The sequence below is a fragment of the Protopterus annectens genome, chromosome 6.part0, assembly GCF_019279795.1.
Source record: "Protopterus annectens isolate FY-2018-M chromosome 6.part0, PAN1.0, whole genome shotgun sequence".
Lineage (NCBI taxonomy): Eukaryota > Metazoa > Chordata > Ceratodontiformes > Protopteridae > Protopterus > Protopterus annectens.
In genome coordinates this window covers 910,016,973-910,035,959 of record NC_056737.1, presented here as the reverse complement: position 1 = coordinate 910,035,959, position 18,987 = coordinate 910,016,973, and the positions used below count along the sequence as shown (strand labels likewise).

At 34.9% G+C, this 18,987-nt stretch overlaps 1 protein-coding gene across 2 annotated transcripts in view; it reads right to left on the bottom strand.

Annotated features, from left to right (window-relative positions):
- The window catches only part of BEGAIN (brain enriched guanylate kinase associated), a 3,126,115-nt gene that overhangs the window by 1,115,097 nt on the left and 1,992,031 nt on the right, over positions 1-18,987 (bottom strand). For both annotated transcript variants that reach the window (XM_044074560.1, XM_044074561.1), the window contains one exon: positions 13,356-13,422. In XM_044074560.1, coding sequence (XP_043930495.1) covers positions 13,356-13,422 — 67 coding nt within the window. The remainder of the gene's footprint in view (positions 1-13,355; positions 13,423-18,987) is intronic.

The following is an 18,987-nucleotide window of genomic DNA, read 5'->3' as shown; positions in this document are numbered from 1 at the left end:
CACAGAAGACGCTCTAGCTGAGAATCGCACCAGACAGCATTTTACTGTGAGGCGACAACGCTATCGCAGCACGATAATAATTCAGAAAAATATGGCTCACTTTTTGTTAAGGGTAAAAGAATATATTGTGCTGAGAGTACAGCCAAGAAGTATGCATAGCCTGTACCACAAGTGTTGCGGATGCTGAAAAAAATATTGATGAGTATGTTAAAAACTAAAGTAAGATAAACATGGCACAGAAACTCATTTAATAATTGAAAATTTTAATTTGAATGTATATTCTATTTTAAATTTTAGACATGGATATGTCTTTATATATATATATATATATATATATATATATATATATATATATATATATATGGGTTTACTTCATATGATCGACAGACCATTTGATCGAAATTCATTTGGTCGACAGCTCATTTGGTCGACAACCAGTATTCAAGGCACTTAACAGGGATTTGCCCCCCTCCCCAATGTTGTGCGACCCTGGAGTTGTTATATATAGTTAGGGGAGTGTGGGGGGCACAGCCTATTTTCGTTTAAAAGCATGAAAATAGAAGAAAAGCTACACATTTTAAAGTACACCCCCCCTAACTATATATAACAACTCCAGGGTCGCACAACATTGGGGAGGGGGGCAAATCCCTGTTAAGTGCCTTGAATACTGGCTGTCGACCAAATGAGCTGTCGACCAGATGGGTGTCGATGAAATGGTCTGTCGATCATATGAAGCAGACCCATATATATATATATATATATATATATATATATATATATATATATATATATATATATATATATATATTGAAAGCCTTTGATTGGGGCAGAACATTGAAAAGGAAAATATTTTATATGCTGAGTTTCTAAGCAGTAATTAAATATCTATATATCATTCTGACTGGTTACTAATATTTAATCACATATTCAGATTGACTGTAGCATTGATTGGCTATATGCTATCCTGATGAAATAAAAATGTGAAAAGACTTTTTATTAAAAGTTTGAAAGTCAGGGGCCTATGCCTTCTGCAGCCCCATACAAGGACGTCTACCTTTCCCAATTAAAATAGTGAACATCAGCATCAATGCGCCTCATGAGAAAGGACTAAATTCTGTTTTAATAATTCAACCCATTAATGAATTGTTCCTTCAGTCTCTCACATTAAATGTAAATTGCAGAAAAGAAATGCCAGAAAACGTGAACTAGCATTGCAAGACAACTTGTTTCTTCTTTCTTACACATGTAATATGCTTTGCTCTAACAAAACGTATCTGTTATTATATTTCATTTGCTTTATAAAACAGTCTAATGTAATTCACTAAACAAAAGCTTCTGTACTACTCATTGACGTCTTGCTTATTCAGTAAGGAAACTTTCTACTGAAAAATTGTTTTGAAGGTTTTAAATATGAAGTATATTCTTTACTGTTGTTACTTTGCATACCCCCTACCATCCAACACAATAAACATTCTATCATAAGTGTGATCATATAAAGAATATATTACAGTCATTACTCAGCATGGTATAAGAAAGGTTAAGGAATCACCTTTTGCATCTTTCTGACAAAGTAATTGAGACATAAAAAAACTATAACTTGCACATTTCAGGTATGATTTTGGTACAATCTTTCACATTGTCTTTAACACATAGACCTACGTGTTCAGTATGGTGCAGAAATACACCACAATGTGAGACTGTTAATGTATCCACGTAACAAGGAATCTTTGTTGATTGGAGTGCCAATTATGTACTTATTTTTGGTTATGGAATAATGTAATGAATTCAATGACTGGGTGAATTTAAAGGAATCATCAGAGTTCCCTTATTAGAGGAGACAGAGGAAATTGATGCTAGGTGCAGACAATACCATGGCTAACTAAATGCTTCTGTTTATAGGCACAATGTTAAATCACCAAGATATTACTAAGCAGTCTTTAAAACCACCAAATGGTAGCTTCATAAGTCTTATTGGTTGTTTAGTACTTTGGGCTTCTGTAGACCGCAATCCTTATAAATACCATCTGACCTGTTTGTTATTATAGTTTACCAGAAACAACAACTACTTAGAATTATATTTGAGTGCCTAGTAATGAATATAAAGTTACAGTGGGTGAACATTTAACTTATTACTTTCTGTTGATATTTTATCCTTACTGCTAAGTTCAGATGAATTGCCCTTTTTTTTTTTGGAAAAGAAATATTTTAAGTAAGACACTCTTAATTACACTCTCCCATAATTTCAAATGGTTTTCTTGAAAACTGTTTGTTCTGATAAGCTGGTAAATTTCATTTGCCATTTGTTCATTTATTTCAATTAGTAGTATTGTTAAGGATGCTCTGTTGTTGCTTTTATTGCTCATGTATTTGGAGGATTCATTTCTGTCACACTTTTTTCCTCTTTGATGGTTGCCTAGTCAGTTTTTAGCAGCACTATGCTATAATGCATTATTGCATGTCTGTGAAATGAATGAATGTTAGTCAAACTACCATTTGTAGTGTCACTTAATGTTTGCCCATGCAAGTTCTCAATATGCTTCAGTATTATTCAGTGTTAGCAAGCTTTATGACTAAAATGTTGAAGTAACTTCATTTAATTATACATTGAGATTCTCATATATTATCACTGTTTACCACAAAGAATAATATTAATAAATGCCGCTGTTGTAAAACAGGTGTTAACCCACTGAAAATAGAATGAAAAAGACTGACATACATTATCAGTTGTAAGTACGGACAATGAGTCCAAAGGGCAAACCAGACTATTAGTAACAATAATCATGCATCTTCGCACGCACAAGCGCACACACACACACACACACACACACACACACACACACACACACACACACAAGAACAACCAACCTGTGTGTGTGTTAACATACATTAAGTATTCCGCATAAGTACAGTTAAATATAATCAGTTTGATATTAAACATTTATACCACTTGCAGGGCACAACTGGTTCAGTTAAATTAATGCATGATTAGGCAACATAGGCAAGCTACCTGCTACCAAAGTGAACAGTTTTTGTAACACGTCACTGCACTGTAATTAAAAGACAGAACTTTGGCGTATCCAAATGTTAAGCAGAGTCCACATCATAACAACGTTTTTGGGCATTTGGCTCATTATTTTCAAAAACATTCTGAAATCTTTTACGGGGGAATCAGTCTAATGGGGATTTGTAGATTTATAAATGGTAATACAAAGCAAAGAGTTAGTTACAAACAATACCCAGTAATGTTTCCTAAGTCCCCCGAGGAGCTGACTCACTGAGCAGAACTGCACAGGCAGTCAACCCCATGAAAACATTAAGTGCAAACATTTTTGTAGGGGAATTAGTTTCCTGCACCCCAAGCTCCTCTGAATTTATATATGTCAATTGCATCATCACACAAACATGAAAAAGTAATAACTCTCCATAAAGAAAGAAATTATTGCCATTTTTCACTTACATGTGTCACCTGCAATGATTTCCTGTGGAACATACTGTTCAGGGAGTTTAAACCTCAGCAAGTTGGTTACTCAGGGATTTGAAATCGAGGAACAGTAGAGCAGCTGTAGGAATGATAATGCTTATTTTTCACAAATATGTGTCTTTAATTTCAGAATTTCCATAAATTATAATAGGTAATTTGCAGAGCTGATCTGATAAACTAAATTCTGTCCATTTATGTGCAAAAGGTTTATTTTAGTGACACAGACAAGAGAATAGAAGCATACAGCAAAGCATTTTTTTGTAGACTGCTTTTTGGTTTTAGTAACATTATTGTGAGACAGTGAGTTTCAAAAGATACAAGATGAGTGAAATTTAATCTTATCTATCATGAGCATGCCGCAGTGATATACACACTGTTGCGCCGTTTGTTATCTGCATGACAATAACTATATCTCTGCCTATTATTTTCAGCAATGTTCATTTAGGTGGCTTGGCCTATCTTACTTTCATATTTGCTCGGACTCTGAATATAAAAATGCAAAATGTAAAACAATAGAAAATTCTGTTTCCTGACTATAATTATGAATTGGAAATTACTGTTAAGAAAATATTGTTGGAATGCCTTTGAATTTCAGACTTTCTTTTCTGTCATCTTTAAAACCCACCAGGCCCACTTACAGGAGCATATAAAAGAGTGACGTGTCTGGGAAGTCACTGCAGGATAACTAGACTGGCTAATGTTCCTTGCAGTATTGACAGTGAGTCATACAAAACCAATTAAATCTTAGACAGTAGAGGAACAAAAGCTAGCCAACATCATAATCTGGAATACCAAGCATGAAAACTCAATATACTAGCAAAGTGGGCAAATACGTGACAGTTTGTTTCTAATATAGGAAATTATTTTTAAGAATTAGAATGCACACACATAAGCTAATGTGGGTCGAAATACTCCAATAACAAAAGTAATCTTACATTGCGGAAGTAGGAGGTGGATAAGGTGACAGATATGCTTAGGGTATATTATTCCTTCATTATTAATTTGAATGCATATTCTATTTTAATTTTAAGACAAATATGTTTGTGATATATTTAAAAGCCTTCACTACTTTGACAGAAAAATTTGTGACGCATTAATTCAGATGAGGCCTTCTTTGTCTTGGTCAAGATTTCTGGATTTGAATAGGATAGCTGTAGACATGTATTAGTCATTGAAGCAATATGGCATGGCAGAAAGTGAATAATTCATACTGTATCGATGGTGGAAAGTATTGTTTTGTCATGACATTGCACTGGGATGGACTGATGCCATGATGTGCTGCTGATTAATTTTGTTTTTTTTTCTTTTAAGAAACTTCTCTGTATGTTTTTTCTGATAAGATTAAATTTCACTCATCTTGTATCTTTTGAAACTCACTGTCTCACAATAATGTTACTAAAACCAAAAAGCAGTCTATATAATGATATTATTTTAAAAAAGAAGTGTCTTCTATTTTTTAAAGTGCGATTGTGTAATACATACTCCTTAACATTTCAGTTTGCCTGTGCTGATAGAAGTTAATGAGACAGACTTAAGAGGTTGTGCAGAAGTGCACGCTGGTGAAAATGAAAACACATCCACTGTACGGTGATTGCCTGTAGTTTTTTCCACTGTTTCCATAGCATCAGAATAATAGGAGAGACTTATTTTAACAGATAAGTCAGAAACATTTTAAAGAAAGAAATTAAGTAACAGTTTCTTAAGGTCTATTAGTGATTTCATATAAAGGAAAAATGGAGCGAGAGGAAAAAAAGTACATGTTTTACATTTGTTTTGTAGCAAAGAAAAAAAATCAGATGACTTCAATAACAATAAGTATTGAACAGATGTAGAAGTCTCTGCTTCAATGTGGCTATCAGACTATTGGTATGGGACATTTTGCCCTCTGCTTGGCCTGGGACCATGGCACGGAGGAACGGATATTTTGATTTTAGCTCAGAGAATACAAGTTTGAGTGATGGGTTTGGGAATTTGGGGTACTGGGTTGGGAAATATAAAAATAAGCAGCTAACACCAGTTTTCCATCCTGGGGTGTGGGAAAGGAGGTTTGTAGAGCTTTGCCCTGCAATTTAATCCAGTTGTAAGCTATTATCTTTGCTCTTTGCTTTCTTCTGGGCAGTGAGCAGTTTGGCAATTTTTAAATTATTGAACTGTCCTTGTTTGTAGAATCTTTGAAGTATTTAAACTTGATGCTAAAATGGAGGGCAAGACATTGACTAAATATTGATTTTATGAATAGGCACAGTAAGCTGGATTCATGTAATAACAGTCAGTCTCTTTTGAGGAATGTCAATTCCAAAGGAATGGTCATGACATATTTTGTCCTATCATCTTCAGGAAATCCTCATAGATGCATAGCAAAAGTCTAGTGTCACCCTTCAAATAACCACTAAATCACCAGATGAGGCACAGGAAAATGTCATGTGCACAATAAAAGAAAAAAAGACACAAAACAGAGAGGTCACAAACATGTTCTTTCTGGCATATATCCAATCTATGTTTGCAGATGCCTTTTCAAAAGGTCTAAAGCCTTTCTAGGTTTAGGTAGACCACTTGGAAGTTTAAGAATTACTCTTGGATAATCATGTGCCACCAAGTTGAGACTTTAAGATATAAAATATATAAATGATATAGTTTGCAAGCTCCACTTCATTTTTTTGATTTGTGTTACACTTATTTGATTTTACTGACTCCAGCATATTTCTTTAATGTTCAATCGTCCATTGAAAACAAATCTAGGGGCTTCATCCAGTTTATTTAATGCAACATTCCTGGCTAAAGGTGACATCTGATTTCTCATCATTATCTTTTTAATCATTTAGCCATCTGTGGAATTCTGCAACTTCAGTTTTCTAGTATGTTCTAGTATGTTGTTGTTGTGTCTTTCGGCTTTTCCCGGTTAGGGGTCGCCACAGAGGAACTCCGATCCACTAATGATTGGCAGTAGATTTTTACATGCCGAGTTGCCAGCCCTGATGCAAAACCTTCAATGAAGGTACGCCCATTCACGCATGTCTCCACACAGAAGACATTCTAGCTGAGAATCGAACAGGACAACGTCTTACTATGAGGTGACATTGCTACCGCAGCACCACCACCACAGTCCTAGTATGTTCTAGTATGTTCTACTATATTACTCTGTACTATTTTTAACTATTTCTTGCGTAAGAATGAGTGCAAAGTTATTTTACAGTTGTTCCAGTCATTCTGCCATGAAGTTTACTTGCTCCATTGTCTCTCTTGTTTGGCAATCCTCTGTGACCTTTTCAGGGTGGGAGAATCTAAAAATATTAGACTCGGCTCCCAAGTAATCTGGTTGTTTACCGGGTGTGAAGTCTATGTTTTGTATACTACCATATAAAGAAAGGGGTATCATTTAAATTTCCCCTCATTTTTGTTCCCTTTTATTTTGGATTATTATTTTGTTTTTTTTTTCTTTTAAGAAACTTCTCTGTATGTTTTTTCTATTTTCACAAAAATGTTATCATAGTTAGACAACCACTGTCAAATAAAAGACCTTTAGTAATTGAATTATTCAGTTCTTTGATTTCAACAGACATCCTAGTAATGATGTGCTTGTTGAGTTTAAAAGGAAGCTCAAAAGTAACCTACTGGAAAAAAAAGTTCATCAAAAAAATTCTTATTTTGATTGTCTTTGGAAATTTATGAAACCAGAATCCTTTGGTCATCCAATTGTGCTTAATTCACTGGTGAAAATGTAAGTCATATGGTTGGACTTATTTGTATTTTCTCAGTTTCTTAACTGAGTCTTTTCAGCTGTTGAGTAATGCCTGGGCATGAGTTATGAGCAGAACCTGATATATAGTTATCTTTAAGAAACCTTTTTGGGGTTTCCAGCCATTTGTTTACCAAAGTATCTGGACAATTTTCTGTGTGATTAGAATCTACATTTGTAGATACTTTTTAATAAACTAGTACATGATTCATCTACTAATATAAAGGACTGGAGCCATTTATATTCCCATTCAGACAACCTTGCAATGCAATAAAAGTAAAGAATTGCATAAATGACGAAATTAGTCTTCCAGTAAATTTAATGGGGTAAAAAAAACTCCTGTTTGGTAGTTAATTAAAAACAATACCTGAGTTAAGTATAACTAAGAAAGGTATTAAAATCCAAAATAACATATTCAGTTAGTGAGAAAAAAGCATAGGCCAAATCACAAATAAGTCCAACACAGGTTAGATGAGTAGGTAGGCAGGAATTTGACATCATTCAGTGTTTTAGTAGGAATAGGCATTGCTTTTTGTATATATTTACTATAGTTGTTTAGCAAACATTATAGATAGGTATTTAAAGTAATCTTTATGTAATTTATTTTCTCAGAGGGAAACTAAAACTTTAGTGTAGGAAAACTATTGTACTTTGATACTATCTGGTATTTTAGGAAAAGAGAGGCATTTATGTATAATAGTGCTGTTTCCCAGACAATAGTATGACAGCTGTCATGGGTAGTTCTTCAAGGCTCACTTTAACATTCTTACCCCTTTACAGCTATGTCTTGTTTAGTAATCATGAAGGGGTTTTGAAACCCTTTAACCTAGGAAATCACAGATGCCTTTGTTCTTCTTCTTCCATCTTTAGTGGTCCAGGAGTGACAAAATGGGCTGTGGCAACTGGTGCAGCACTTGTCACATTGTATAGTTGCTGTAATAATAGTGTTCTAAAATGCCTATAACAATGCTGAATGGGAGGGCTTCAGGTTCATACTCAGCTACATGTGATTTAAGCAGTTGCGTGTGCTGCAACTTAAGGAAATCTGTTAGGTGCTTTCCTCTCTTGTACCCACCAGTCATTAAACATTCCTATTTCAGACCTGAACCCACTCATTCCTTAGCAGCAAGAACTTTTTATTTATTAATAAACTTCAAAATAATTTTGGGATATTGAAAATGAATTCAAATTCAATTTGAAATGTAAACAGCTAAAATATCTTTAAGTAAGCATGCATATAATTTTGAACTTATTATCAAAACAAAGTTTGACTATGTTAACATTAAATATATTTGGATGGAATAATGTTTTTTTTTTTGCTTTTAAAGATAAAATAATTCTTATTAAATTATTATTATTATTCTAAATACTTGATGTTATGCAAATTACTATCTGGATTCATAGAGGGTGCTGTGAGGTATGCATGGGTTATACACCTCACCATAATAATCTCTGATTCAGAGACAACCCTACTGCAGTCCTTTAACAAGAAGATGTGCATCACTGCAGTGGGGTGTCTCTACTGCCATACTAAATGCTACTGAGGCATCCTGATGGAGTGGTATATGCTAATTAGCAATGTGTCTTCTCCAGAAATTCCTGTGGCAAGGCATTTACACAGTCATGTGATTCTGAGAATCATCCACCTCTGTAAGATATACTAGCCACCAATGTTAGTGAACGTAGCCACGAGTTTGTGCTCAGCCATCATTTTAGAGGTAAGTGCCAGAGAGTTTAGTGGACACAAAGCATTGAGATTGCAAGCCTGTGTGTGTGTGTGTGTGTGTGTGTGTGTGTGTGTGTGTGTGTGTGTGTGTGTGTGCGTGTGTGTGTGTGTGTGTGTGTGTGTGTGTGTGTGTGTGTGTGTGTGTATGTGTTTGTGCGTGTGTCTATGTTTCTGTATGTATGTATGTGTGTATGTGTTTGTGTGTGGGGGTGGGGTGGGGGTGGTGTATATGGGTGAATGGATGGGTGTGTCCACTAGCAATATTAGTAGTTAAGGGCAGATCAGAAACACACAATAGCTGATAATAAGGTATTTCCTCATTGCAACTACTGTGTCTCTGAACTGCAAATTCTTGCATTGTGCAAACAATCCCTTTTGGATGCAGCTCTCACCACCACCCACCAGTGGTGGGATTATTTCTGAATCCCTGTGAATATTTCTCCAGCTTATAAAATCTCAAATTTGTCAAACTAACAAACTATCATCATCATTTCTTTAGTCTCCAACTTGACCTAGAAATTCATTGAAATATTTCATAAAAACTCGGGTGAGATAGGTATGTCGGATTACCTGATATTGAAACGTATGCACTACTTATATTCAAATTGCTTAGATATTAATAATGTACCATCACTAGAAAAGAATACAACACAAATATAGTCTCAAAGTGAAGATTATTGGACTCTCTAAAGCATTAGGAAGTTTAACTAAAACTTGCAAGGCATTTCAAATTTAAAAGCATATAACATTCCTGAACTGCTTACGTGTTTAAATTAATTGTAAATAATAAATTGTCAATATAGCCCATGTATCCAATTTATCTAAATTATGTTTGAAATAATATACTTAATCCTTCTTAACCTAATTTACAGGAAAAGGATAATTCTGTTACTCTGGTGTCACTTGCTAAAACTACTTCCTCACTATTTGAACATTTTTATGTGGAAATTTGTTCACAGGCATTTTGTGTTCTGTACACGTTGCCAAAAATATTTAGAAAAATAGTAATCAATACTGGAGAATGTTGGAGGGGTGACACATTTATGTAAGTTGCTTGGAGGCATATGTTTTATTTATTTATTTATTTAAATTTGTTGACCGGGAGTGTCCGACTGGACGTAGGTCCATTTTCAGCAGTGGCCCGGGGAGAAAAGCTCCACAGTTAAAATAAACAGACAGTATATACATTGGATTACATAGTGAATAACAATTTACATAGCAATTACTTACAACATATTTACAGATGAAGAACATAGTACATCAGTAGACAACTAGAATCTTTATCTGTGAAGTGCATACCAGACGTTAACAAATGCTACAAGAAGAAGAAGTTCGTGCTGTATAATAAGTACTGGCGTATGAGCATCTGAGCTTGCTATAATCGAGGTGGTTAGTGGAGTGGAAAGAAAGGTAGTGGTTGGATGGGGTGGATGATATTAGAATGGGAGTTGCAAGGGCATAGCCAGCATGTTTTTAGTTGCGCTTTTAGTAAAATTTTGAAGTGGGTACATGATGGTATGGAGGTAATTGTGGGTGGGAGTGAGTTCCATAATTTGGCTATGGTGCAAGAGAATAGTGCTTCACTAGCAGAGTTATTGGCTTTAGTGATCTGCAAGTGATTTTTGCTGCTGGATCTTAGTGGTCTGGTGGTGCGATAGGGTTGGAGTAGATTCTGGAGGGATGGGACATTTAGTGGAAGGTTTACTAGTTTGTGGGCAAGTGAGAGTTGATACCACTGAAGGAGGTGAGGGAGTTCAAGTCAGTCCAGTTCAGCAAGTGAGAGACAGTGGTGACTACGGTAGGATGCCCCTGTGGCAAATTTGGCGATTTTGTTGTAGCAGGTCTCTAGCTTGTTTAGGTCACATTGCCTTAGGTTGGTATATATTGGAGAGGCATAAAGTAGGGTGGAGATAAGGTGGGAATTTGCTATTGAAATCTTTGCTGCTTTGGTGAGAAATTGCTTATTTCTGTATAACGCTCCTAGTTTTTTGTGGACTTTTCTTATAGTCATGGATATGTGAATGCCAAATTTTAGTTTATTGTCTGTTTCCACTCCTAGCAATTTGGTGTGTTCAGTTGGGTATATAGTGTGTTCAGTTGGGTATATATAATAATTGATAACAATAAGTAGGATAAAACCAGAGACAACAAATATGTAAATACTGATAAAAGGAACTGGATCATACATCAGCAGATGGTTCACTAAAAACAATGCTTAAATAAAGTACAAACTAATTATCCATTGCTTGGATAATGCATTTGAAGTGACAGGTATCATGTTTGTTTTTCTATTAGATAATTAACTATTATTTTATATATATAGTAATGTCCAGTGCAAGAATGTATTTAAACTGAGAGGTAACATTCAACCTTTTTTGATTTTATCCATTGAATAATTGTTGTTTACTTAATGTATTTAAGGACTGGTTTTATTGATTTGTTGAGTCCGAAGAACTCATGATGGTTAACTGATGAATGTGCGCTCTCATTTCAATATGAGTTTTAGCAAAACCTTCTGCTAGTGTCCAGTCTATTTGTAGTCAGTTTTATGATTGCATTTCATTAGTTAAATTCTGGATCAATGTACTATCCTCTATATAAGTTGCTTACATAGACAGTGTATTATTGAACACACACATGCTGTTAGTCAATGCTCTGTTTCCATTCTGTATATAAGGTGATCTTAGAAATAGAAACTGGCGGAAATCTCTTTGTCCTTTTATATCACAGTTCATTACTCTTATCTTTTGTCTGTGTTACAGAAATGAATGCAATAAAATTAATATCTAGTGGGTGATAAGCTAAAGTAACAAAATTATCACTTATCTGTTCCGAATAAAGGCTTGTTGCTTTGGACCACTACCTAGGTTTCATGATTTTTGGAAATTATTGTGACTGAGCTCATCAATGAAGTTTTAAGACCACCAGTTTCTTTGTTTTTTTTTATTTTCTCTCAACACTCGTGGTGGTGCAGTTGGAACTAGACAGATTCCTGTACCTGTTCATTTTAGATGTATGATTTGCAGAATAGAAGCTAAAAAGGAACACACTGTATTACACAAAAAACAATAAGTAAAATTCAGTTCAAAAAGTGCAGTCTAGTTTGGCAGATGCATCACATATTAAGGAAGGGCAGGGAATGTACTTCAAAGTGCAGGAAGGTTATACAATAATTTCTAAGTCAGTTACTGTAGCTCTTTTATGCCCATATCAAGGATACTGTTTCACTAAACACACTGAGGATTGCTCTGAAATAAACCCAAATTAATCTGTTTTATGTCTGATGCACCTGCATGCTGGTAGCTGTATCCTACTCTTCAATCAGCATGTATTTAGTTTGTCCATGGTTGCTTTATTTTGGAAAAATGTTATATTTCATGGTTCAGCAGTCTTGTCTTAGCAAGCAACCTAGTCATATTCAATAAAAAGTTATGATAAAATTAAAGAAAAAACTTCATAATGTTTTATTGGACAATAGACTATACCCATTTAAGAACTATAACTTACAATTATAATTAGTTTTTGCTAAACAATCTGTCATATAACTAAAACCAGCACATTTAGTATGCAGCAGCAAATTCAATTTCTTGAGAGTACACATAGAGGAAAACTTCAAAAATCTCTCAAAAGCTGTTGGAAAAATGTTTTCTCCTTGCAATTTCTCCACAATGCCATTTCTGCTATTTTAAACTTTTCACTATTTAGATACTGTAGAAACAGACAGAACCCTTAAAGTACCACAGACTTCTTATCCCCATAATAACAGTTTGGATGTACCTCTTTGCCACATCTCTGGTCTGTAAAATGCAGATTTATGAAAATAACAACAAAGCAAATTTCATTTGTAAAGTCAGCATTTATGAAATTAATGTGCCATTTCACTACACTGCTACCATGTTATGAACTGTACTTAAAATATGGATAGCAGACATAAATTCATAACTTCACAAACCATAAGCTAAATGACCAAATATCAGCAAATACTGTATTACAATTAGATTTCTGTATCTTCAAATGTAGTCATCATACTGACATATAAGTTAGCCAACAAAAGATGTGTAATTTTTTGAGTCCATGGGCATAGGGGCTAATGAGTTAGAAACTGACACACTATCTGAAGTACTTGGCCCAGTAAAAACAAGAGATAATTTTACATTTTATCATAGACACTGTTTTATGGATCTGTAATTACGGTCTGTAATTAAGCATAACTTTTTCAAGATCAGCATGCTGGTTGCAAATCTTTCAAAAGGAAATATACAATCCTAAATTGCCTTTACATTTAACATTATCTGCGAACAGGTCACAGTATGGGATGAACTGGAAACTTTGATAGAAAACGGTATATAGTGTGAGTAAACAGAAATAACAAGCAATCAATTTTATTTTTAGAAAATCGCCATGAAACTTACCATGTGATGAAGTTTATCCTCAAGGTCTTGATTAATTCTCTCTAGAGCTGCATAATTATTTTGTATTCTGAAACAGGAATAAAAAGAAAAAACAAGTAAGTGCCTGAAAAGGAGGGACCGCATGTTCCTAAGACTGCCAGTCCATTTACATTCAATAGTCTATATAAAAATAGAAGAAAACAACAATAATATGTTCCAATCTGGGAGAGTAAAATTTCTGTAACATAAAATCTACCAAAGAGTATGACAGTAATAGACAGGGGAGCAAGAGTAAAACATTGTGGTAGCAATGAACATGAAGTAAATGTGCATATATTTGCACATGCTGAATTCTAGATAAAAAAAAAACATTTCCTTAGGCGAGTATTGACAAAAAAATATATATCTTTTCTTATAACAGATGGCAGTGTTCCATGGTACAGGCTTTGTCAAATGATCTGGCCTACATAGACTATAATTCTGCTTTTCTGCAATTCATAGATGCTGCTTAATGCTCAAAAGCCCTTTTGTGCCTTTTTTTATTTCCAATTATTTCTCAGCCATTGATTATTAAATTACTATTCTTTTACTTACTCAAATCTCACATAATTTCAGAAAGGAATTTATCTCAGCCTGCATAACATATGCTAGACAACTGATCATTTCTAATTTCGACCATATTGGTAATCACCTGCAGTTTTATATCCTGAGTCTGTGTCTTACTGAGATAAGCCAAACTATAACCATTTTCCAAAGAGTTAGTTGTCTGAGGAATCTTTATAAAAAACAGTGATGAGTTAACATTGCAAAACTACTTCAAAATCAGTAAATACTTTTGTTTTGGCCAGTGAAATGTTGCTGTTATTTATTTAAATTTAACATTACGCATGGTAACCCATTTACATGTTTTCATTTTTCTTAGTAACTGCTTGATGTGGCAAATGCCAGCTATAGATGAGTCAGCAAAGCTGACATCTTTCACACATTGCATATGTATGGGACTTTGATTTTCACCTCTTTTGTAATGAAGAAAACGTAACTGGACCAAGAAAGGTTTCTACCAGTTTAAAGTAAACAAGAGACTAGAATAATTCAGATAAAATAAGCACTGACAATGTTTTTATAAAACATATAAAAACCCAGTGATTCATAACACTTTGACAGTAAGTAAATGGAGGAAAAATTAATTTATGATGTCTATGCTATACTGCATTATAAGGACTCAAACTCAATTGGGGGAGGAAGAGGAGGATAAAAAGACTAGAAAACAAAATCACATTGGCATGGCAGCCCCCTTTCACACCCATTTTGGGTATAAGAAAATTAAATATGATAAGAAGCACTTAGAATGATTATGACACATAAGCAGTAGCGATAATAAAATATGTAACTGGGGTACCATTTGACTAAAATCTTTATTCATACTGAGACAAGGTGACAACTAGATTATTTGCAAGTTGGGGTGCAACACCGTGGTGAGCATTTTATGAGAAAAGAAACTTACTAATAGTGCATTTCCTGTAATTATAGACAATTCAATTGCTTTTGAGAGTGATGAACAGTTGATGATCCTTATGTCCAGGGCTAACACAAAGCAATATTAAGGTCATATGCAGTGTTTCCCATCATGTGATGAACTCATGGTAAGACACAGAATGGGGTTCTATGGTGAAGCTATTGCTTTCCCACTATATTCCTAGCTTCAGGTGTAACTAGGCTAATTGCTCTGTAGGAAAACTCAAGCAGTGCCAGATCACAATGTGAGATTTGAGTAGGCCATTGAAGGGACATGATCTGATCTAGTCAGACTCTTGAGCACTTGAAGAAATTATCAAAAGAAAATGTGGTGTAAAGGGCTGAGAAAAAGAGATATTTCAATTTTAACCAATTTCTTCATGCAGTTTCAGGCAATATAACAAGCTCCATGGGTGTTTATTTGATGAATATGAACAGAAAACAATTTCTAGTGTATAAGAAATCTATCTGAAGGGGAAGCTCCAAATAATTTGTTACTTCTAGTTGTGTTTATTTGAACTCATGTGCAGAAAAACAAGAGAATCTGGCAGAAGGAATAGTTGTATTCCAGAGACCAGATATATAATTTTTAGTTGGACTAGATCATCATCATCTGCAAAACGTTTAGACCATAATCTTGGACAGTCAAGGTAAAGCTGATGAAAAAGATTGGGAATATAAACAGACTTGAGGTGGATCTTTAGGAAGAATAATAGGTGCCCATGTCCTAGACATGGGGAAAGAATAGGCAACTTTCATAATTGCTGTTATAATTGAGATGTCATTTGTAAATCACTGAAAAGCTACCAACAAACTTAAGCTTTTCACATTCAAAGAGAAGGTATTGATATCAAACATAATGAAGGTTCTCTGGAGATACCAAGCATATCTTCAGTAAGAGATCCTTACTGTATTCAGTGGTACCTGTAACAGAATAAGGATAAATACATCTGCTATAATTTTTGTGGAAACCATTTGGGGTATGAGAAAAGAATTCATACTTTATCTATGATGTTAGGATCTTGAGAGGACAAGTGTTTTGTAAAATTTTATCAAGAGGAGCAAACATTGACATGCGTTCATCATCAGAGTAAGAGGAGCTTAGAGAAGAAAACTGATTTTGGCAAGCTTTCCAGTGTGAAGAGATGCTTCCAGCAGTTACAGTAAAATGAAGAAGAAAGATGTAAGATATGTCTCATGGAGAAGTAAATAGTATTTTTCCCATTTTTAGAAAAGTTTAAAAATCATCAGGTAAGCATCCATCTTATCAGGAGAAGTTTTGTAAGTAGTTGTTTGAATGATTTATTGAAAGCATGCTTAGACTGAGGTAAGTGGGGAGAAAGAAATGGACAGCCTAGTAAAGGAGACAGGAGGCTCTGAAGAAGGAAGAATTCAAGAAGAGCAAAGACTTCATTAACAAGAATAATAGGGAGAGAGATATTAATCACTTGAAAAGCATTGTAATAGTCATATTATGCTCAATAATCTGTACATTCAATCCAAAAAGACTGTGGAGGGCAAAGAAAATGTTCCTGACCATGATCTAAAGTGACTTTCTTAAGATTTGCCTCTATGCTACAGACCTGTCTTTGAAAGATATAGAGCTAGTGGCATGATACATCACCTGCAGCCTTCAATCTATTCCATTTTTTCTCAAACTTTGTTTTAAGATGTATAGTTGACTGGGGCACCAGAGTATCAATATTCTGAAATAAATATTGTTTTCTAAGCTGAAAGCTGTAAATTGGAGTAAATATCCAAGGCAGGGTTAAAAGCCATCATAATGACAGAGAGGTGACAAACTATTCTTGGTAATTCCAGTCAGAGAAAAAAAGACTTATGTGATGAGATGACTGACCAGTAATGAGCACTATCTCAACAGTGGATTTCTTTAAGGACCAGAAAAAGAAGGGAGGACAATTGTTACTGAGTCACTTCATAAAAACAGAAAATCCTACCTAGAAGTCAATTTTTTTTAACAATAACATCAATAAGAGACATGTTTCTAGTAAGAGGATTAAAACTGGTGGCAGATATAAAGCTGTGCCAGTCTGTGAAAAGAGAAGTTGTGGATAACTTGTCTAACAATATCACTAGCCTAGATAAGGCTGCAATTACTGATGAATATGTTGCAGAATGAAGTCAAATTAAATGGATGGTCATTCAGTTCACTGACAATTTAGGAAGAAAGAGAATGAGACATAAAGGAGGTGGGCATAAGCTAAACTAAATAAATACATACACACACACACGCACACACACACACACACACACACACACACACACACACACACACACACACACACAAGTGCCTAAATAAATAAATCAATTCAGAGCATAATTTAAATCCAATTGAGCAACCAATTAGCTAGGTATAAATTCATCACTGAGAATTTTCTGGAAATGAAAAAGACTGGAGAGATTTATTTATTAAAAAAGATATTTCACATAGATTCCCTTTATATGTTATACCTGAAGGACTTATAATTAAAGATTAACAACTGTGATAGAAAATGCAGTGGTTTTTAATTCAAGCTGCAACAGCTATGGCATCATCAGATTATTCAGTGTGACAACGTAGCTATTAGGAGCATCCATTTCATTACTCAGGCTACCAGTACATCTCTGAATAACTCTGAAGGTCTATGAATTTGAGTCAGGGAGACAAGCATTATCTAGAGAAGACAGACTAACATGAAGGTTAGTGTTAATGTCTCCTGGGAGGAGAATGTGTGAAAAAAGTATTTGATATTAATTTAAGCAGCTATAGATTATATTTCAGAATATGAAAACAGGGAAGCAGTCTTGGAAAGGAATAGCTATCTCATTAAGAAAAACAGCAAAGTTAATAGTGGGGCACAAGCAGATGGCAATTTAAATAACTGGAGTATCTTTTATAAGGGTAAATGTTATAAAGAGTAGGTTTACTGGTAAGGTGATCATCAATACTCCAAAAGTAACCTATACAGACGACATAAGGCATCAGTGGCCTTTACCAACCAAAGAACAAAGAGAAGGCCAGGAAAGAAAGGCTGCAGCAGAACCAAAAGGATTCTAAGTGAAATCCTTGTGTATTTGGAGGAAAGGAGTTTAAACTGAAGGATGAAGGACCATTGGAAAAGACTGGATAAAAAATTGATAGGGGTTGGTATGGAGAGATCGACTGACGAAAGAACAAGTAGAGAAGCCAGACATGGTAAAAGGTAAACTATTTCAGTAGTGAGTGAGAAATCAGTAGCTAGTGAGGTTATTAACAACAGGTATGCAAAGGTCAAGAATAAAGGTAGAATATATCAGGCAGACACAAGAAGAGAATAGGTAATGTAAAACAAAACTCAAACCGGACTGAACTTAAAAAATTGAAAAAACGGGTGTTTATATCACAGAATATGACGAGAGAATAAGACCAAGGAGGACAGAGTACAGCATGGGTAAGCCACATGCAAACAGGTCAGAGATGTTATGAGAGCGGAGGGAGAGCTACAGTTAAAGAGAAGCAGTCACAACCCAAAGGCAAAGGCATCGCCCCTAATGCAGTGGAAGCTGTGTGTGGTGGTATAACAATAAAATGTTTTAAGAGAGACCCTAGACAAAGAATGTAAAATGGACCACAAAAGATGAAAGAGAGACAGAGTGAAAGAGCTGCTGTTCAAAAGTTAAAAGGAGAAAAAGATGTCAAGCAGTCGAATACAGCAGCAAGAAGCCAGGATCAAGCTAAAAGGGTATAATACAAATAAAATGAAATGCACTTGGCTAATCTGTTAGCAACTTAATATAAGTTCAGAGATTTAGAGATTTAGAGCAAAGTACATATAATACAAATGTTTATGGCAAGTGGACAGAGTACATGTGTCTAAATTAGAGTAGAGTTGGATGGACCTGGGATTTTTGAAAAAGAGCTGAGCTAGAGCCAAGACAAGACAGAGTTTAGAAAGTGGATAGTAGCAGAGCACCACTGACCTTGGCCATACATGTATACACTGCCCCCTCTTCTCCACTGACATGACATATGCCAATGGTCATTAAACAATGGCAGTATAAATATCCTGCATTTTCACAACAGCCTGGTCCACCTTCTCTGTCTCAATGATGTCATCTTGTGATGAAGGTGGAAGAATGACTGCAGTGATATATTACA